This window comes from Grampus griseus (genome assembly GCF_964374135.1).
Source record: "Grampus griseus genome assembly, chromosome: 12".
NCBI lineage: Eukaryota > Metazoa > Chordata > Mammalia > Artiodactyla > Delphinidae > Grampus > Grampus griseus.
In genome coordinates, this window is record NC_139006.1 from 40,406,818 (window position 1) to 40,428,638 (window position 21,821).

The 21,821-nt window shown below is 44.2% G+C and overlaps 1 protein-coding gene across 2 annotated transcripts in view; it reads right to left on the minus strand.

The window, feature by feature from the left end:
- NPC1 (NPC intracellular cholesterol transporter 1) overlaps positions 1 to 21,821 on the minus strand; it is a 47,229-nt gene that overhangs the window by 16,501 nt on the left and 8,907 nt on the right. For both annotated transcript variants that reach the window (XR_014297496.1, XM_082667286.1), the window contains exons 2-10: positions 19,832 to 19,954; positions 18,803 to 18,909; positions 16,686 to 16,861; positions 10,265 to 10,432; positions 9,226 to 9,475; positions 7,392 to 7,465; positions 6,445 to 6,815; positions 4,789 to 5,015; positions 1,951 to 2,051 (exon numbers count right to left, since the gene is read on the minus strand). Coding sequence is in view for 1 of the 2 variants with exons in the window: in XM_082667286.1 (XP_082523412.1) it covers positions 1,951 to 2,051; positions 4,789 to 5,015; positions 6,445 to 6,815; positions 7,392 to 7,465; positions 9,226 to 9,475; positions 10,265 to 10,432; positions 16,686 to 16,861; positions 18,803 to 18,909; positions 19,832 to 19,954 (1,597 nt within the window). In the remaining variant the exon portion in view is untranslated. The remainder of the gene's footprint in view (positions 1 to 1,950; positions 2,052 to 4,788; positions 5,016 to 6,444; positions 6,816 to 7,391; positions 7,466 to 9,225; positions 9,476 to 10,264; positions 10,433 to 16,685; positions 16,862 to 18,802; positions 18,910 to 19,831; positions 19,955 to 21,821) is intronic.

Here is a 21,821-nt window from a genome sequence, read left to right on the forward strand (position 1 = left end):
GGCACGTGCATGGTGACAATTTCAAACAGAGCGGAAAGGTGTTCAGGGAAAAGCCTCTCTCCTCCCTCAGTCCCCGTCTGTGTCTCAGCTCTCCTCCCCACACCATGGCACTGTGACTCCTTCCAGCCACGGTCCACGTGCATAAGCACAGTCTCCCCTTCCCTCCTTGTTTACACAAGCAGTGACACACTCTTCTGCAAATGCTGCTTTTAAAGGCATATCCTGAGAATGCTCTGTTTTAGTACACAGAGAGTGTCCTTATTCTTTTTTCTGCTGTATGATATTTCCTAGTATAATTTAACCAATCTCCAGTTGATGGCTATCTTTGCAAATCTTTTTGGTATTATATACAGAATTACTACAAAGAATAACCTGGTATTTCCAATATGTACAATGTAATTCGTAGAATCAATTCTTGTAAGTACAATCACAGAATCAAAAAATATGTGCATTTCTAATTTTGATAGATGCCCCCAACTGCCCTCCAAAGAGGCCTCCTGTTTTTCATTTCTTTCTTCAACAAAATATTTACTGAGACCTACTTTGTGCCAGACATTATCTTAGAGACTATGGATACATCAGTGAGCAAAGGAGATAAAAATCTCGGTCTTCCTGGAGCTTATATTCCAGTAACCATTTATACCTCCACCAACAATGTGGTTTCCCCACATTCATCCACAAAAGATTTTATCAAACACTTAGATCTTTGCTAATCTCTTATGTAAAAGATTGAAGTGAGAGGCATTTCACTAATTTGGAGTGAGGTTCAGCATTTTCCCCATATAACTGAAAGCCACCTGCATTTCTTCCTTTGTTAACACTCATATGGCTTCTGCCCACTTTTCTTTTGGGTGGCTGACCTTCTCTCTTTTCCCCAAGAGCTCTCCACATATTAAGGAAATGCTGTCTGTTATGTACACTAACTTTTTTTTTTCTCCAGTTTGCTGTTTGTTTTTTAAACTTTGTTTGTTCTCTACACAGGAGTTTTAAATTCTCACACAGTCAAATTCATCAGTGTTTCCTTCTGTGGCTTCTGCATTGTGTGTCCTGCTTAGGAATGCCTTCTCCATTTAAAAATTATTTTAAAAAATTCACCCTGCATTCTCTCCTAGTACTTTAGTAGTTTCACTTCTTATATTGTAGTCTTGGTTCCACTGGAATTTACTCTGGTGGAGGGAATAAGGTAGAGAACAAATTTAATTTTGACGGCTGTGGCTACCCAGCTGGTGACACCATCTTTTCCCCACTGATTACAAACCACACGGTGTTACATAAGGCAGAGTAAAATTTACAGCTCACAACTTCTCCCTTCCCACTGGATGAGGAGAACATCTGGCTTCTTCTTTAGGCTGGAGAAAAACTGTTAGGCTGCTTGTAATGAGGCTTCAGATGCCAAAGCTGTCACATGATTCACTACCCCATCACACCTAATAGAATCTGCTCCAAGGTGCTGCAGGAACCAGCAAAGAGCAAACCACCCGCCTCTCCCACTATAAAAGTGTTTGAGTTCTTAGCCAACTGGTTTAGAAGGAAAAAAATCTATCCACTTTGTTTCTTTTCCCCCATCTCACATATTATCTCTCCCCCATTACAGATGTTCTTAACCAGAGGGCTACAGACTCCACAGGGGCTCTCTCAACGAGTTTCAAGGGTTCCATGAACTCCCTGAAACTGAGCAACGTATTACGTGGATGTACACAATGGCATTACTCTGGGAAAACGTCCTTAGCTGTCGACAGCTTTCCCAAGAGTAACCTAAAAATGGCTAACACCACTTCCTTCAAATGCACAATAAAACCCAAAGCCGAAGGAGATACTATATTTGGGACCCAATATACTGGGTAAATGATAAGAGTGCTCGATTGATGAAATCTTCGTAATTACCACTTGACTGTTAATGACAGAACCAAGACTCCTTTATCTAGCAGGAAGAGTAGAAGCTTCTCTCACCATCGTAGCCTCCTAACACAAGCCACGGGAACACTGGTCCACCAAAGGTCCCCAGGCAAGGATCGTGGAGCAAACTGGTGTCATTCAGGGAGGCGGGAGCCCTGCCAAGAATGCAGAAAACACCGCCCAATTAGAACAACCTTAAGACGCCACAGAGACCGAAACGTTTACGCAGCAGTCATGAGGCGGATTAGGAATGTGGGCCTGAGGTTGGTTCCTTGGATGAATAATAACAGTTCAGTAGTTGCTTGTGAGCTCAGCATCACTGAGAGGCAGGCACATACAGTGCAATGTGGTTGATGTCACCTGGTGCACAGGAGGGGGCCGCTAATACGTGGGGAAAACCGCCACCATGAAGAAAAGAGCTGTACAGGCCAGGTCTCTGAGGCTGAGGGGGGATTCACCTGGGAGGGAAGAAGTGAGGGCTTCCACACACCACACTGGGGGGAAGAGAAGAAAGAGCGTGAGGACAGGTACAGGAAAGGATAGAGTGGACGGCGGCCTGAGGGACCACAGGAAGTCCTGGGTCTAGAGCATGGGGTACCCATGAAGGGGGGCCTCCCAGGCAGGGGGTGGGGCTAGGAAGGAAGGGGGAAGCAGTGGAAAAAAGGGGTAGGCGCCATGCTAAGCAGTTTGGATTTTTATCCTGTAGACACTAGGGAACGATCAGATTTGGGGAAAAGGGAGGTCATGAGCTGTTTGACAAAGATAACTCGGGTGGCAAAGCGGAAGGAGGTCTGGAAGTAGGAAAGAAAGAAGCAGGGAGACCAGGCCAGGGACGCCAGCAGCGCAGGAGAGACAGACAACCGGTGACAGGGAACCAGCATTTCAGCACAGAAGTCAGGCGGACGCTGGGCACACGTGAAGGTCCTCGTATATAATGTGAACCACCGCCCTTCAGCGCCGAGGGACAAGGGACGGGCTCAGGTCCTGGGATCAGGTCACTGCTGGGGGCGAACGGCAGGGCTGCAGGGCTGCATAGAAGCTGAGCCCTGTCAACCCACACATGTGGGGCTCTGCTGCCACACTGCGGGCTTGAGGGCTCATGCTGAGGTTAAAACCCATACAAGCTACGTGAGGAAGAGTCCAGGCAGCCCGTAAGGGTAGGCGTTGATGCCATCATGTGATGCGGGGGAAGCAGGAGGTCTGTGCTTGGTTCTGGGCTAGCCGGGCTCCTGCAGGGCCTGGGTGCCCCCAGGCGGAACAGCCCAGGGAAAGGTGGAGGGTGAGGAGGGAGTTGAGAGCTGGGGACGCACAAGCGGAACCACAGACAACACACACCTCTGCCGCGCAGGAGAGGAGGTGCTCACGGTGGTGTTTCCACACCTGTGTGAACCACGCTCCCCTCAGGCAAAACACCCATCTCATGTGTCTCCCCTGTGGCCAAAATTCTGTTGATATTTTATTTTGTAAAACAAACAGAGAGAAAATAACTTTTTTCTTTAAACATTAAAGTTAAATAATACTGAACCTTTCTTTCCAATTGCCAGTGGCCACCCTGTACCACCTGTCCTTCAGAAAACACTGCTTCGGGTACACGGGCTACACTTATTGTTTCACGGGCTTGTGTTTATAGATGTGACATCCTGAAGAGAGTAAACACAGCCCAACCATCTAGAGTCAGTCATATTCCAGTAACAAAAAGAGACGGAACCTAAGGTCACCAAACCAGGCCAGAAGCTAGAGCAGTTGGCTGTCAAGATATGGTTAACTGAGCAGCACGTTCACAGGTGACAAGGAATAATTTCTCTGCTTCCATAATGAAGAAACAGCCAGGGCTTCCCTGGTGGCGCAGTGGTTGAGAGTCCGCCTGCCGATGCAGGGGACACGGGTTCATGCCCCGGTCCGGGAGGATCCCACATGCCGCGGAGCGGCTGGGCCCGTGAGCCATGGCCTCTGAGCCTGTGCGTCTGGAGCCTGTGCTCCGCAACGGGAGAGGCCACAGCGGTGAGAGGCCCGCATACCGCAAAAAAATAAAAAAGAAACAGCCACAGTGGTGGTCTGATTGGCTGAACAACTGTCTCTGGGCCAGATCAGGCCAAGGTACATGGATGGCATCCAGAGACAGCAGACGCAAGCCGCAAGCCGCTCCTCCTGCCGCGGGACAGGCCTAAGGATCACCTCACAGGTCACCAAGCACGGCTCCTGTGTCTCATTCAAGCCATACACGCACCCTGCCCAGCCAGTCGAGCCTCCGAGGCGAAGCAGCTTCAGTGCCCTCCGGTCTAACTGCCTCTACTCCAGCCCCCCCTCCTCGAGGGGGTGCTGCACATTTTAGAAACTCAGTATCATGGAATAAATTTATGCTTGAAAGACAAGAAAAAGCATGACAGGCTTCTATTTTTGCACTATTTAACCAGCTCAGGAATGCCTGGGGCGGTGCAACTATGTGTTATCAATCCAGGCGGGAGTCAGGGGCTGAGCGGTACCTGCCGTTCCTCAATGACACACCACGAATGCCTCGCCCCAGGGCCTTTGCACCTGCTGCCCGTCTACACGGAACACTCCCCCCACCCCCCCACCCCAACTCTCCCAGGCCTCCGTCTTCCCTTCTGCTGACCAGGTCTCCACTGCACCGAGAGCGGCATGCCCTCTGCACTCCCTGCCCTCGCCCAGCTTCCTTTCCCCATTGCATCGCCTCGACCTGGCACCGTCTCAACCCGGCGTCAGGGCCAGCGGCTACTGTTCACCCTCTGCCTCCCTTCATTAGAAGGAAGGCTTTGCCGGGAGGATCCCGCTGTTTATCCCTGCTGGGGCTCCAGTACCTTCAACGGCGTGTGGCCACAGCAGGGGCTCCAATGTTGGAGGAATGAAGGAAGGACTGTCCCCGCCACTTACCGAACGCAGTACAGGAAGTGTGTGTGGTAATCCGCGTACACAAAGAAGTAGTCTCCTACTTTGTGGTCCAGCACGGAATGGCTGTTCTGGAAGTAATTTAACACGCTCATGATGGTGCAGTGCTTGTTATACGGTGAGAGGGGGGCCAAGCAGATGTCCTGGAGTGTCACAGTCTCATTGTTGTAAGACGCAGTAATGTTCTCGATGGCTGTTTGTAAGTCAAGAACCTGAAGGATGATTTTTAAAATAAACAAACCCAGAAATGTATCAGTTTTCCCTCAGAGGCTGACTAACCGTTATCGCCTGGAGGAGTCAGAAGGTAAAGAGGGTTTGGCGAAAATCCTTCCTGAGACAGGAAAGGCTGAGACACATGACGGTTAAAAAAAAAAAAAAAATTTTTCTTTTTTTTAAAACATATTTTTGGTGACCTCCCTGGCGGTCCAGTGGATAAGACTTCACCTTCCAATGCAGGGGGTGAGGGTTCAATCCCTGGTTGGGGAGCTAAGATCCCACATGCCTCACAGTCAAAAAACCAAAACATAAAACAGAAGCAATACTGTAACAAATTCAATAAAGACTTTAAAAATGGTCCACGTCAAAAAAAAAAATCTTAAAAAGAAAACAAACATATTTTTGCTGAGGAACAGCAAACTGGGATGGAGACCCCACCTACAGGCACCCAGAGAGAGGAGGGGGCACCACGACAGGTCAGATCCCAGCGCAGGACACACGAACATCTGCCCTCCCACCCTTCTCCACAGGGACCCACGAGGCCACAGAGGGCAGCCTGGGGTCATCTGCCTGATCTTCCTGACACTCCCTCCCCTCACCAACAAATACCACCTTCCTCCATACTATGGTTATTTATGTATATTCTCGTACTTTCTAATAGAGAATATATTCCAGGAGGTAAATGACAACATTTGCACCTTTTGCAACAAGCTAGGAAAAAGCAACAGACAGTCATTGGGTGGAAAAAAGATCCTACTAAAGTCTTGAGAATATTTTGATGTTTTTTCAAGCCATCAAGACTTTCTGTAGGGCAACAGCGATGTTTAAAGGAAAAACTGTGCAACCGTTCATTAAAAAATAAGTGGATGCAGTTTAGTTACAGATAAGTGTGATAAGGGAGAACAGGCAGGTTTAAAAGCCTTTGTAAGAGCACGGGATGGATCTCGTTCCAAATGCACCTCCCACCAAATGCAGGCAGGGAGCCCACATTCAGGCAACACTAAGTTCATTCCTGCAGGCGGATCAGCAGTGATCCAGCAGCTCCTTCCTAGGTCCCCAGGACAGTGTAAGAGGCTTTATCCCTTTGGGTCCTGGTGTATTACTTTTTAATTATCACGGGAAAAAAAATCCATAAGTTCCTAGGTGAATTATAAATACATTCTGTTTCAAAAGAGAAATGCTCATCTCAATTTCAAGCAAGACCATCTGTATGAAATAAATACCAAAGCGGTCTACAGTAAATTTTTCATTGAATTCAACAGCTATCACTTTTTTGAAAAGTAAGTGAAAAGCGCCTTTACCTTTATCATTAAGGTTCACAAGATAAACCACCACACTCAGCCCCAAACCCACATCAAGTAAACTGGTCAAAAGCTGACAAAGTGCCGCGTCCCCCGGAATTGATTTCTGCAAAGAGCAGATTACCTGGTGCAAGATGTCTATGGCAAGTGGAGGCCCAAAGGGCACGTCGGCTCCAGAGGGGTAGGGATGGTACATGTGCGGCTGGGTGAGGGGGGCTTGGATGATGAGCTGCTCGGTGCGGAAGAAAGGTCCGAAGTGTGTGTCGAAGTACTCCTTCTCCCGGCGCGCCTGGCTGCCGGGCGCAGACCAGAGGTCCACCGGGTCTGTCGTGACCTGCACAAACACCAGGCCCGAAGAACAGGCGGCGATGAAGGCCACGGAGAAGAAAACGATGCAGCCGGGGTGTTGGACGCAGAACAAGCCCCACCGTGTGAAGAGCCGCTGTAGACGGGCTTCGAAGGCGGCACCCAGAGAGTCACAGCAGGACGGCCCCCCTGGAAGAGCGGGATAGGAAGAGAGGGTGGAGGTTAAGAGCCAAGCCATTCCTGAAAGTCGGAACGGGGAGAGCATCAGTTACCACTGCCCATAACGGGACTAGCGCCCACACAGGACACACCGGGACATGCATAGGACGATCCCCTGCCCGCCCCCCACCAGCTACTTGTCTGCTCTGGAAGCGGCCCTGCTCACCTGCCCACACCTATCCCCACCCCTAGAGGAACGGTGCTCACACACAAGCCTCGGAAAAGCAAAGTGCTCTCAGTACTCCGTCCAGAGCAGTTCCCTCCAACCTTTCCTGCTACCCCGGCTCTCAGCCCGCCACGCTGGCGCCTCCACAGCTCTCATCCCAGGCCAGGATCATTCTACTGCTATTATTAACTGTGTGGTTCTGATCTGCCACCCTGACCAGGTTGTTAGTGCCACAAAGGCAAGGACCCTGTCTCCATCACAGCCATGTCCTTGGCACGAGCTCAGGGCCTCTCCTGGAACAGGCATATAAATGTTGAGGAAATGAACACTCTCGTGCCAAAATGGTCCCAACCCTTTTAGTTAAGTACCAACGTGCCTACCTTTGTCACTGGCATTTACAGAGAAAGCAATATTGCCATCAATGGGGGTGTACTCGGAGACAAAATACCGTTTTCTGGAAAATAAAAGCATGCAAGTCGTGTTCGTGGACCTCGGCACAGTGAGGCTGTTCTTCTGACATTCCCACACGAGCTTTCCCATTGAAAGCTCACTTCCTCATCCTGTTTGCTTCCTCCCTAATTGGTGCCTGCCTTCCCTTAAGTTCTCTTGCTCTGGGTCTCTCTGCTCATCAGTCTCAGGGGAGAATTTATGAGGGTATTAAAAAAAAATTAATAAAGGATAATTTCACCTTGTAGCCCTCATTTACATTTAAAAGTTTTAGGTTCTTTAAAAACACAGTAAACACTATATTGCAGGAGCAATGAGCACATCTAGTGCCTAGATCTTGGTTTCTAAACACCACTCTCCAATGAAAGGAACCAGGACTCCTTGCAGAAGAGGATGCTTCTAGGGCTGGAGCAGGGAAAATAAGAGAACATCTTGTGATTCCAGAAAATAAGAACAAGCTTGAGAATTGGGGGTGGGGGTGGGGCATGCTTAAAAAAGCATAGGAGCCACCAGAAGATGCTCCCAGTGGTTGAAACTGGGAAAATTTGAGCAATAAGATAAATGATGATACTGAACAGAGACCACAGAATTTTTTTTAAAAGTCCACGATGTAAACGTAACTGAATAAATAAATAAGTAGAGGAGAAAGGATAACTCTGTACAGAGTAAGCCCAGTTAGTAAATGGAGAAGGAACGAGGGAAATACAAAGGCACCAGCAAGCAAACACCACAGGAAATAAGTGTCGAAGACAAGATCCACGGATGGATGCTAAAATCAGTGGGCGACAGTTTGAGGAGAAACAAGGTATTAACATAGTCTCAACATACCTCCTCTAAGATATTTATCAACTCCAAAGGGAGAAATAGTAACTTCACCATTACTGTAGTAGAAAAACCCAGCAGACACCTTCTTAACGATCGAGGCTAACCTCACCAGTGATGAGACATACTGACATCATAAGCCCTTGATATGATACACTGAGAAAGACACGTCACTTCTGTGATATTGTCAAAAACACCTAACCTCAACCTAATCACAAGAAAATATCAGATAAAGCCAAACTGGGGCACATTTTACAAAATAACTGACCAGCACTCATCGAAAGTGTCAAGGCCATAAGAGAAAAGGAAAGATGAGAAACTGTCACAGATTGGAGGAGATGAATAAAACAAAAAGTGAACGTGACATGGGGTCCTGAAACAGAAAAAGGGTGTTAGAGAAAAAACTGGTGAAACTTGAAAAAAGACTGTGGTTTAGCCAACAACAGTATACCAATGTTATTTTCATGGTTTTGATTAAATTATATTCCATGGGTGATGTGCGTTGTAACACTAGAGGAAGCCGGTACAGGATATAAATAAACTCTACTATTTTTGTACCCTTTTGGTGAGTCTAAAATTATTTCAGAATAAAAAGTTAAAAAAAAATGTGCTGTCCTAAGTCAAGACGCAGATGTCTAAAAGGATACAGTATCGCATCTGAAAGGATTTGAATCAGATTTGGCTCCTGAGACTCTGTGTTAAAGAACGGCTGCTTTAAATCACATGCCATTTTGAATAAATCAATGAAACTGACTTCCAATGTTTCTACGGCTAAATAGGCTTTTGATTATTGACTAGTTGCAGGGCACAAGCAATTCATGGAACGCTATTCATGCAGATATTCGTTTCCTATTCTAATGAACCAAAGTCTACCGAGCGAAAGCTAGAAGTGCCACTTGGGTAATTTTGCTCTTCTTGTCCTGGAGGAAAAACAAAACGGATTACCTGTAGCACCACACGGCAAAGAATGCACCAAAGAACACGAGCAGGAATGCCATGTAGGTGCTCCACATGATGACATACATGGCGTCCAGACCCAGGATTCTCCAGGGAACAGGAGGGGCGGGGGGCTGGGGCTTGGGCCCACAGACGATCGAGCAGTCCTGGCAGCTGCAGGGCCCCGTGACCTCATCCACGGACTCGTCACAGCCCTTGGTGGCATTGTTCATGGGTTCCATCTCATGGGCTGGAAGATCTGTGGGAAGGATTGTGTTGAGTGAGAATCTCCATTACAAAAAAAGCAAACACTACAAGGCTTGTGTTAAATTATATTTAAACCCAATGATAAGCACACTGAGAGTAACACAAATGGAAGAATAAAAAGGACTGGAGGTTTCTGGGTGATCAAGTTATGTTTTGCTGCTTAGTCCTGTAAAATTTTAAGTTAACCTCAATAACTCTGGGCATAGGGTTTGTCACCGAGATCCAAGTCCACCACATTCCACGGTAAACCTCCAATCAAGTTTTATCTCCACGGAGGAGCTAGTCTAATGCTCTGGCAGAGCTTTTCAGTAGTATTTTTTTTTTTCTTTTTTTTTTTTTGAGGTACGCGGGCCTCTTCCGTTGCGGAGCACAGGCTCCGGACGCGCAGGCTCAGCGGCCATGGCTCACGGGCCCAGACGCTCCGCGGCATGTGGGATCTTCCCGGACCGGGGCACGAACCCGTGTCCCCTGCATCGGCAGGCGGACTCTCAACCACTGTGCCACCAGGGAAGCCCTGGCAGAGCTTTTGAAAAAACTTTTTTTAATAAACAGCTTATTCGTTCAATTCTGTAGCAACACCTGAAGGCAATTCTTCTATCTCCACTCCCATGCCCAGCCCCTAACCAACCAGGGGCAGGATAAATGCTCTAGTTACCTCTCTCACTGGAGGAAACTCTAGGACCTAGTGATCTGAATTTATCTTCCTACTGCAGGTTAAGGTTCCTGGGCTTTAAAAAAATCCTAAGTACAATACACCAAACGTGGAGGTCTTCATCCCCACCTGAAAAGATGGGCGTGATGGTGAAAGGCGCCTGGCCGTTGTCCTTGTTGAACATGTACTCAATCCAGTTGGTGGCGTTGCAGGCTTCGGCCTCCTTCCCGCACAGCAGCCCCAGGGCTTTCTCGTTACTCGAGGGGGCCTCCACGTCCCTGCAGGCATTGTACATGGCTGGCAGGGGAGGAAGGGAAAAGACTGAAGCCGAGCCGCTTTAATTCACCAGATGAGATCTTACCGGAGGCCTCTCACGTGTGACCTTGGAAATCCAGACACACTGCAAGCAGGAGCCTCGGGCTGGGACTCGGGACAGTAAACACTAAGGGCGGGAACAGAGGTCACCTCTGAAACCAGCTTGTCACCCTACAAGTAACATCAGGCCAGATTCCAAGCAACTTAAAAGTCAAAGACAGGAAAGGCTTACGTCATCCCAGTATCACCCCCAGTGCATGCAACAGCATACTGAAGGCCGAGCAAGGAGAAGCTAAGGACCTCAGTGTCTCTTCAGCCAGCAAAGCTGGTTCCAGGAAACTCTACAGCTGGAGAACGACGGCACTTCCAGGGTAAAAATTGGTTTCAGGACAGACTTCACATGTGAATGACCCCAATACCACTCTCTTTTTGGGTTTTATTTTAGTATGCATAAAGACAACACACGAAATAAGAATGTCAATGACATGTTGCAAATAAGGAAGCAGTGGTAATGGGTCCTATCTTAATATTTAATTACCAGTCCCTGCTTGTTAGAAACTTCCCAGGACCTTCTTCCCCCAAACTTTAAGGAGATACTTATAAATTCATTGTGTTTTATCCTCACTCTTGAAAGACAATTTAGCTAGAGCGATAGTAGCTTCTTTAGAACTATGATAATTCCATTGCCCTCAGGCCTCTATCATTGCTGGTTAGAAAATCTCCAATTGTCATTCTTTTGAAGTGATTTCTATCTTTTCTCTACTTGCTTTGAAGTGATTTCTATCTTTTCTCTACCTGATATTTGTCTTTGGAATTTTATAGTTTTCATGAGCTATATTTAGGTATGGATTCCTTTTTTAAATAGCTTTATTGAGATAATTCACATACCATACAATTCACCAATCTAAAGTTAAAATCTAATGGCTTTCAGCATATTCATAGATATGTGCAATCACCACCACAGCCAATTTTAAAACACTTTCATCACCTTAAAAAAAGAAACCTGGTATCTTTAACTAATGCTCCCTATCTCCCCATCCCCTCAAGCCCTAAGCAACAATTCATCTACTTTTGTCTCTATAGATTTGCCTATTTTGGACATTGCATATAAATGTAATCATATAATATATAGTCTTTTGACTGGCTTCTACCACTTAGCATGATGTTTTCAAGGTCCATCCATGTTGCAGCATGGATCCATATTTCATTCCTTTTTATGGTCAAATAATATTGCATCGTATGGATGTACCACATTTTGTTTATCTATGTGTCAGTTGATGGATATCTTCGTTGTTTCCACCTATTATGAACATATGTTTTCATTTCTCTTGTGAGTGGAACTGCTGGGTCATATGGTAACTCTATGTTTGTTTCAGGAACTGCCAGACTGTTTTCCAAAGTGACTGCACCATTTTACATCCCCACCAGAGTGTATGAAGGTTCTAATTTCTCTACATCCCCGCCAACATTTGTTATCTTTTTGATTCTAGCCACCCTAGTGGGTGTGAAGCGGTACCTCACTGTGGTTTTGATTGGCATGTCCTTGATGACTAATGATCTCAAGCATCTTTTCATGAGCTTATCGACCATTTGTATAACATATTGGAGAAATGTTTACTCAGATCGTTTGCCCATTTTTAAATTGGGTTATCTACTTATTGAGTTCTCAGAAGTCTTTGTATATTCTAGATACAAATCCTTTATTAAATACATGATTTGCAAATATTGTTTTCGCCTCTTTTTGATGGTGTTCTTCGAAGCACAAGTTTTTTGTTTATTTATTTTTTTTTTTTGCGGTACGCGGGCCCCTCACTGTTGTGGCCTCTCCCGTTGCGGAGCACAGGCTCCGGATGCGCAGGCTCAGCAGCCATGGCTCACGGGCCCAGCCGCTCCGCGGTATGTGGGATCCTCCCGGACTGGGGCACGAACCCGTGTCCCCTGCATTGGCAGGCGGACTCTCAACCACTGCGCCACCAGGGAAGCCCAAGTTTTTTATTTTGATGAAGTCCAAGATATCTATTTCTTCCTTTTGTTTGCTCATGTTTTTGCTGTCATATCTAAGAATTCATTGCCAAATCTGAGGTCATGAAGATTTATCTTGATGTTTTGTTTTTTTTTAATTTTTAATCCTGATGTTTTCTTCTAAGAGTTTTCTAGTTTTAGCTCTTACATTTAGGTCTTTGATCCATTTTAAGTTTTTAAATGCAATTTTTAAAGGTCACACTCCATTTAAAGTTACTGCAAAATACTGGCTATATTCCTCATGTTGTACAGTACATCTTTGAGTCTATCTTATTCCCAATATTTTGTACCTCCCACTCCCCCAGGTTTATATGCTGCCCCCCCTCGCCACTGGTAACCACATTTGTTCTCTATATCTGAGTCTCCTTCTTTTTTGTTATATTCACTAGTTTGTTTTATTTTTTAGATCCCACGTATATAAGTGAGATCATACAGTATTTAATTTTGTCTGTCTGACTTATTTCACTTAGCATAATGCGTCCATCCATGTTGCTGCAAACATTTTAAGTTAATTTTTGTATATGGTGTGAGGTAAGGGTACAACTTTGTTCTTTTGCATGTGGCTATCCAGTTGTCAAAGACCACTTGTTGCAGACTATTCTTTCCCCCATTGAATGGTCTTGACACCCTTGTCAAAAATCAGATGACCATAGATGTATGGGATTATTGTCAATTCTGTCTCATTTCTTTGTATGCCTACCCTTATACCAGTACCATACCATCTTGATTTCCACTGGTTGCTTAGTAAATTTTGAAACTGGGAAGTGTGATTCCTCCTATTTTGTTCTTTTTTTTAGGATTGTTTTGGCTATTCTGGGTCCCCTGTAATTTCACGTGAATTTAAAAATCAGCCTGTCCATTTCTACAAAGAAGTCAGTTGGGATTCTGATAGGGATTGCACTCGCTCTGTAGATCAATTTGGGGAGTACTGCCATCTTATAACAATATTAAGTCTTTGATCCATGAACACAAGATGCCTTTCCATTTATAAAGATCCTCTTTAATTTCTTTTAATAATGTTCTTTAGCTTTTAGAATATTTTTCACACTTTTTTTGTTACATTTATTCCTAAGTATTTTATTCTTTTTTTTTTTTTTGCGGTACGCAGGCCTCTCACTGTTGTGGCCTCTCCCGTTGCGGAGCACAGGCTCCAGACGCACAGGCTCAGCGGCCATGGCTCACGGGCCCAGCCGCTCCGCGGCACGTGAGATCCTCCCGGACCGGGGTACGAACCCATGTCCCCTGCATCGGCAGGCGGACTCTCAACCACTGCGCCACCAGGGAAGTCCATTTTATTCTTTTTGATACTACTGTAAATGGAATTTTTTTTTAAATTTCACTTTCAGATTGTCCATTCCAAGTGAATAGAAATACAACTGATTTATATATATATTCTCTCTTTTCTTTTTTTGGCCACGCCATGTAGTATGTGGGATCTTAGTTCTGCGACCAGGGATGAAACCCACACCCCTTGCAGTATAAACAAGGACTCTTAACCACTGGACTGCCAGGTAAGCCCCTATTCTATTTCTTCTTAATTTATCTGGTTTGAGGATTCATTTTCTTTTCATAAGCCTGAAGATTCATCTCTCATCCATTTTGGAAAATCCCCAGCCATTATCCTTTTACTTACTGTCTCTCCCCAGCTCTCTTACCCCCATATGTCACTTTTAATGATTTCCAGAACTTTATATCTCTATGCTGTTTTCTGAGTAATTCCCTCATATCTTCCAGCTAACCATTTGGTTTTCAGGTTTTAATTTATCAAATATTTCAAGGATACGGAAAATATGCAGAATATGATTCTCATGTACTTGCCACCCACCTCTACCGATCTTACTATTTTACAACATTTGCCTCAACATTAACAAAAACACATTATACATATAGCTGAAGCTCCCTCACTATCCCTTCCTATGGGCATCCACCCTTCCCCAAGGTAATCACAATCCTGAGTTTGATGTTTATTTTTCCCATGCACGTTTGTGTACTTTTATGATATATTGTATCCATAAATATGTAGTACTGTTTCGTATAAACATACTACATATGTTCTGTTACTTTCAGTATTTTTAAGTGTCATTCACGTGACTGACACAATCCTAATTCATCCATTTTAACATAACAGACTATGACTGTGCTCCAGTATACTGATCTGTTCTCCTCTTAATTAGCCCTTAGTGTCTGCTATTCATGTATCTTCTTTGGTAAGGTGTCTGTTCAGGTCTCTTGCCCACTTTTCAATCAGGTCGTTCACTTCCTTATTGTTGAGTTTTAAGAATTCTTCATATATTTTGGGTAACAGTCCTTTATGAGATTATGTCTTTTGTAAATATTTTCTCCCTGTCTGTGCTTGTCTTCTCATTCTCTTGATGTCTCCAATTTTTCATGATCACAGAAATGCTACAATGAACGTTTTTATATGGTTCTCCTTCCTTACATGCATTAAGAGTTTCTCTAAGGTAGGCACCTCTAAGTGGAATTTCTGCGGTGAGGGTTTATTTATCTTCAAGTTTACCAGGTATTGCAAAACTATTTTTCAAATGGTTTTCAAACACTCACACCAAGTTACAGTTACCAGTGGAGTAGTATATTAGCATTCCTCTGCCTCTACATCCTCACCAATATTTCGAGTTGACCAATTTTTAAATCTGTGCCAATCTGATACATGAAATGGTAGCTCACTGTTTTAATCTGCATTTCACTGACTGCTACAGATGCTAATTATCTGTATTTATAAATCCTTTCACTTCTGGTGTCTGCTTTTCCTCTCTTGTCTAGAATCCTTTCTTACCTTAAAGTTATAAAGACATTCTATATTTACTTCTAAAAATTTCCAAGATTAGGATTTTTACTTTGTTAATCAAAAATAAAAATTAGATGAATAATTAATTTCTCACTCCATTTATCAACTAGCCCACTCTTTCCCTTAATGATTTGTAACAACACACCGGTATCAACTGTCCACATGGATGGTTCTGTTTCGACACAGAATGATCTCTCTTCATCCTGTCAGGCTGTCTTTTACGTCACATCTTTTGGTAGATTTATTCCTAGGTACCCTACTTTTTGTTGCTTTTGTGAATGGGATCTTTTCTCTAGTAAGTTTTTTAGTTACGTTTTTAACTGATCATTATAATTAAATTTATATGTTGCTCTTATAGTCAACAACTTTGATGAATTATTTTCTTATTTTATTTATTGTTTTTGGGCACATTCTTTATTCAGCTGCATCTAATCTTTTAATCTACTTAAATGACGATTCCTTTTTTTTTTTTAATTTTTGGCTGCATTGGGTCATCGTTGCAGCATACGGGCTTTTCTCTAGTTGTGGTGAGTGGGGGCTACTCTTCGTTGCAGTGCGTGGGCTTCTCATTGCAATGGCTTCTCTTGTTGCGGAGCACAGGCTCTAGGCACACAGGCTTCAGTAATTGTGGCACACAGGCTCAGTAGTTGTGGCGCACAGCTCTAGAGCGCAGGCCCAGTAGTTGTGGTGCATGGGCTGAGTTTCTCCATGGCATGAGGGATCTTCCCAGACCAGGGCTCGAACCTGTGTCCCCTGCATTGGCAGGCAGATTCTTAACCACTGCCTGCCTGTTATATATCTTAACCACTGTGCCACCAGGGAAGCCCTATAGTTCTATTCCTAATCTGTTCATTCTTTTTTTTTAGTGTCCTATTCTTATAGAATTCTTTCATTTCAGTCATTTTCAACAAACATGACATGGTCTTTTTCAGATTGTTCTATGATTTTTAGTTGCTGGGGTACCCTTTCTCCTATTTGTTACACCTGCTTACTTTCTCTTCTCGTGATCTGTTTCTTCAAGGTCAAAAATCTCTCCTCTGCCAACTAGTTCTACCTTCCACCCCATCTCCTCAGTCTTGCAATAATTCATGAAGTTATGCCTTTCATGTCCACTAGAACCAAAGTTCCAATGGTTTCTAAAATGTACAGAAATAAGCTTGCACATACTAAAAATTTCCATGTGGGAACTTATACTTAGGAAGGAGTTAAAGCAAATACTTTAAGGAGATTGTATAAAAGGTTGTAGCTCAAGTCCCAGGATACAAGCAAAGCAACAACTCACATTTCAAGGCCAATGGAACTAAAAACTGTCATTTTCACAGAGTTGACAGGACAACAAAAAAGGACAATTTGATCCACTGTCCTGATACCAAATATAAAAGAGGAATAATTTAAAAGTTTACTTACCATTGGCAAAACTCTCTCCAACATAGTATTGTAATTCTTTTACGTTTGTTTTTGTCTGGTTTGTAACAGGATCAACATAATCTTCCACTGCTGTAACGTTCAGAAACTGACTTTGTCGAGGGCTACATGTCAGCTCACAAAACAGGTTCATTAGGTTATAAAAACAGGATGGACATCTAAAAGGAAAAATAAACTGCTCTATGATTTCACGGATAATAGGGCCAGCAAAAAGATGATTTAAAATAGACAAAGAATGTTTAAAATTTATTGTAAAATGGCAAATGGATTACCATGAGGACATATTAAACCCAGCAATTCCAAACCTAAAACCTCATGTTAAAATAAAGACACCTCTTTAGAAACTGCCCTAATTACTACATTTGTGCTGCCCAGATGTAATTTCAAAAAGAGACAAATGCTCTCTGATTCTGCACTTTATAATTCAGACATGTTTTCTCTGTCTTGAAGTTAGAAGGACTTAGAAGCATCATGGTGACAATTCTGATTGAGAAGAAAAAAGGGAAAAAATGAGATTTACACATTAGTTTTCATCTTAAAACCTACTGAAGGGCTCTCTTCCGATCCCCAGATAATCCTAGGCTCTCTCTAAACACAAGAGGATTTCCCTGTGACATGAGAAGATAAAGAGAACAGCAGTGGTGTCCTCTGGCTGCATGCATTTCAGAAGCACCTGGGTTGTCTTAAGAACCACAACTGTCTGCTGTCTTCCAGGTTCAAAGTTTAAGCTTCTAATGTTGGCCAGTTATGTGGCAGAAGACCTCTCTCTCCTCTTTGGTTCGCCGTTATCTGTAAAAGCTATTGCTTCATCAGACTTGCATTCTTGCAACAAAATCAATCAGGATTGCTCTCTATTCTGAACCCATCCAGACGACCACACGTGACACAGAACAAGGAAGCTGTGGTCCCAGCCTTCAAAGCCTCTGGTCTAGTGAAGGAGCAGACACCCACACTGACTTGCTTTCAGGAGTTCCGTGCTTTACTGTGACAAACAGGAACGACAATTACACCATTCAAACAGAATTCGCTCTTGCGGTGCACAGTTTTCTACTACTTTCCATAAATTACAAACCTCTTTCTATGTTACTCCATTTAATCTGTACAATCATCAGTTTGGACAGCTGCATAGTATTCCATATTAGCAACTCACTGTTTGCTATTATAAATAAAGCTTTGCTACCTCTGACAACACGGGGAAAACTTGGTTATCTTTTGATGTTTACGCCCATACTACCTCACGTAGAGCAGGTGCTAGATAAATATATTTTGGCTAACTGACAGCTCCAATCTGGCTACAGCAACATCGACTAGGCTTCCTTCCACAAGATAAGCTGGTCTGATTAGAGTCTCAACTTTCTGATCTATTATATTGTTTGTTGTCCTAGAGAACAATTTACAGATGGTTTTTCACTCTATATTGCCGATTGAAAATCTGAGAAGCAGCTAAGTTTCCGAGCGGACACCGACTTGTGCCCTGCCACCTGCAGTGACACCTACATAGAGAAGCACATGTCCTTCCATCCGCCTTTATCAGGGTGCTCAGCATGCTGATCTGAAGACCACCACCAGTTGGTTCTTCTGCACATTCGAGAGCTGCTGGGTAAGCTTAGAGAACATGTATTACGAAGCCCTTTTCACTGTCCCGGTCACACAGAACACACTGGATGGCAAACTGATTTTGACAAAACCAGCCGACTCTGCCAAAACAAGCTTTGAGCAGTTACCAAAGGCCGGCTCTATGAGGCCTGGGTCACCATAGGAAGAGAGAACCACGCACAAAGCAGGGGAGGGAGGCAATGCAGAGGACTGCACGGAGGAGGGTCTCAGGTCAGAGAAATGGGCAGGAACACCTCTCCTCCCCAGAGCACGAAGAGGCTCAAGTCTGAAGGGACCCAGACCCCAGTGCAGGTCCCCTTTGGGATGAAGACATCTCAGAGGAAAACCAAGTAGCAACTCTGAATGTAAAGAGAGAACTGAGTCTGATAATTATTACTTTATCAGAAGTTACTGTTTATTTCTGAGAAGTCATAAGATAGCATTCCTAAAACAAGAGCTAACTTTTAAACCTATTTTTCCTGCATGCCTGGCGGTCAACCCACCTGGACAGAAACTGCAGAGGCAGCTGCAGGTTGTCTTTCAGTGTCCGAAGCTGCTGAACATCACAGCAAAGACTGACGTTGCCGAAGAAGAACCCTGGACAGAGTTCCTTTTGGGTGAGAAAGCACGGACATCAGAGGAGCACAGTTAAATAAGGACAAGCATTCCTCAAATATAAGACCATTTTATTCATATCGCCCTTTTTAGGTACACAAGGGTGAGACACCTATATGCAAAGTGCTTGCAGAATTCTTTTAAAAGGCTATCATATTTACTGTTTATAACTAAGTATTCACAGAAGTAGAGGCAGTAGAGGCATTTTAATTTTTTTTTTCTAATTGGGAAGCTCACTTTCCTCCCTTGACAATCATTTTACCTCTTTTTAGGTTATTTGGTTAAGTTTAACCAGAATGCTATTTACTCTTTCCATCAGCACTCCAGGGAATGTCAAATGCCTTTAATAATTCTGATGAAAGGAGTAAATCCAGGTGACCCGCTATCGTGTCAACTGCAGCCTCTAGGACCAGTCTTTCCACCTGGATATTTCCAGTTCTTTTCTAATATCCCTGTGTATCAGGGATGGTGAAAGAGACAACAGGAAACAGATTCCTGGTAGCAGCCAAAGTTCATAGGCTCTTGGTGGAAACCGGAGGAATCACTAAAGTGAACAGAGGACAAGGGAGTCACAGCCACTTAGCAGCCTCGTCCACTCAAGTCCTGAAATCTAGGAACAAGAAGAGTTAACTTTGAGTGTATTTTGAAGAAGCTGCTAAAGCAACATCTGAGGTACCAAGATCAGTCCCTAAGTAGGAACCTGATAATGGGAAACTTTATGAGCAAGGTATAGTAAGCCCCCCAAAATCACGCCTCTGGAGTTATGTTATCTTCTTTGTGCTACAGATAAGAGTTTGGGATGAGAAAAGCCCATTCATTTCATCTCTATCCCCACCCCACGGTAATATTTAAGGTATAATTGCAGAGGATCTCTGATTAGCATTTTGTGTTCCCAACGCCCAAGACAACTAACTCACCTGCACCAGGTCATAGCCGTCCTCTGGCAACGGCTTTGGTAGCCCAGAATATCTGCAATTGTACCTCTTATCTCCAGATGCAATTCCACATTCTCCATACCAAACACAGGACTGTGAAAATACCTACAAAAGTCAACCCAAAACTCGCTTCATTAGGGCCTCAGGGATAACACAAAGTTCAACAGCAAAGGGCACCCACTCAAGCCCCATTCACAGAAGCTTCCAAGGTTACCTGCAAAGCCAAGTAACAGCAAGAGGCACTGGTTAGTTTAACATTTTGACAAATATTAATTAAAATAGACCAAAATGGACTTGTCAAGTCAGTCAGCGAAGGAGGTAACAGAAATTCCTTATTTACATGATTTCTACTTCCTTATTATTTATTAATAAGAGGAAGCTACAGTTCCACATAAGAGTCACTAACAATCAGTGCAGAAGAAAGCAAGATAGTATGTGAGTCTGTGATTACTAAGGCTCTATTTTTGCACATCTGTATAAGGAACTGTGTCAGGTCTAAATAATGAAAGATCATTTGCGTATCTGTTAAGGTTAATTAATATCAGCACACCATGAGTAATGTGAAGAAAAGACCGTAAGGAGGAGAAGAATGAATACCTTGTCCTCGAGATTTAAGTAAAAGGCAAGAAATGTGCTCACTTTAAGGAAAATCCCCTCAGAATCTTAAAAACATAAAACCTCTTGTGTAAAGATTTCTCAAGAGCCACTCCTATTCCCCACGTGAGTCACACGGTGGGGTTGGGGGGAGGAGGGCACCATGTGACTCATCCCATCAGCAAGGCCACCGAGCTCCACCAAGCTGGCCAGGGTCACGGCCGGCATGACCCTGCAATCAGCTATCGTGTAGGGAAACAGGGACTGTTGAGAAGCAACCATGGATCCCAAGATACCTGTTGGAAAAGTCATTTTAAAAAAATCGGCATAGAAGCAAGAGAGTGAATTCTCTCCAGGGGCAGTGGCACGTGGGCCGCACACTGCAAGGAGTTAAGCTGGGCTGTGTTGGTCGCCGGCATCAAGACACAAATCCCACAACAGGCCTTGAAAACATGAAAGGAAAAACAGGCAGGAGGTTGAGGGGTGTTGAGAGGAAATCTAAGGGCCCAAATGACTTGTCTCTGAATTCATTCTTCAGATTTTTTAAAACAGAAATTATGACTTACCCCATCTTGTTTCATTAAAAGTCATATGTTTAGTCCACAAGGAAGGGAAATTATACAAATGAGGAAGCAACAAGCATTTAACAACACCACATCCCAAACCTCTGGCAAGAAGTTGCAAAATTCCACCATTTCTATATAAGAAGACTCATAATTATGTCCATAAACCTAGCGAATCTAGAGAAAGTACTGCCCTTTCCAAAACTCTGGGTTTCCCACTAAAAGGTCATTATCCATCTACTGAAGTTTGAAAAGGCAAATAAGCTAAGGAGGGGTGACAACTGCTGATACTGACCCGTAATTTACACACAAGGGACACGTCCCTTGGACTCCCCCTCACAGAATTCTCAACAGACCAACAGGGCAAGCAGGTCCCGGCCAGGGGGCACTCTGGCACGTCACCCACAGGAGTGGCAGGAATCCAGTCATAAAAACGCAACTCTGGCATGACTAACAGGACGGACATCTGGAGTCTAAGTTCCCCTTCCTCAGCACTTAGCACTCTACGGGAAAATAAAGATGACCCAATGCTGTTTGGTCCCTATTTACAAGATCATCCTTTATAATCTACACCATTCGTTTCAAAGCAAAGTTGTTTCCACCCACCAAATAGAAGAGATGGGGCGGGGCGTGGGGTAGGGAGGAAGGGCTGAGGGTTGAGCTTGAGGGGCGGGAGATCAGGAGTCCTGGGTTCCTCAATAAATGTTGAGCCTGGCTGCACCTGGAGCAGGTAACCTGGCTGAGAAGAGCAGGAGTCTCCCACCTGTGAACTGCACTCAAAACCCCGCTTACGTCACAGTTCTGGTGTGAACACT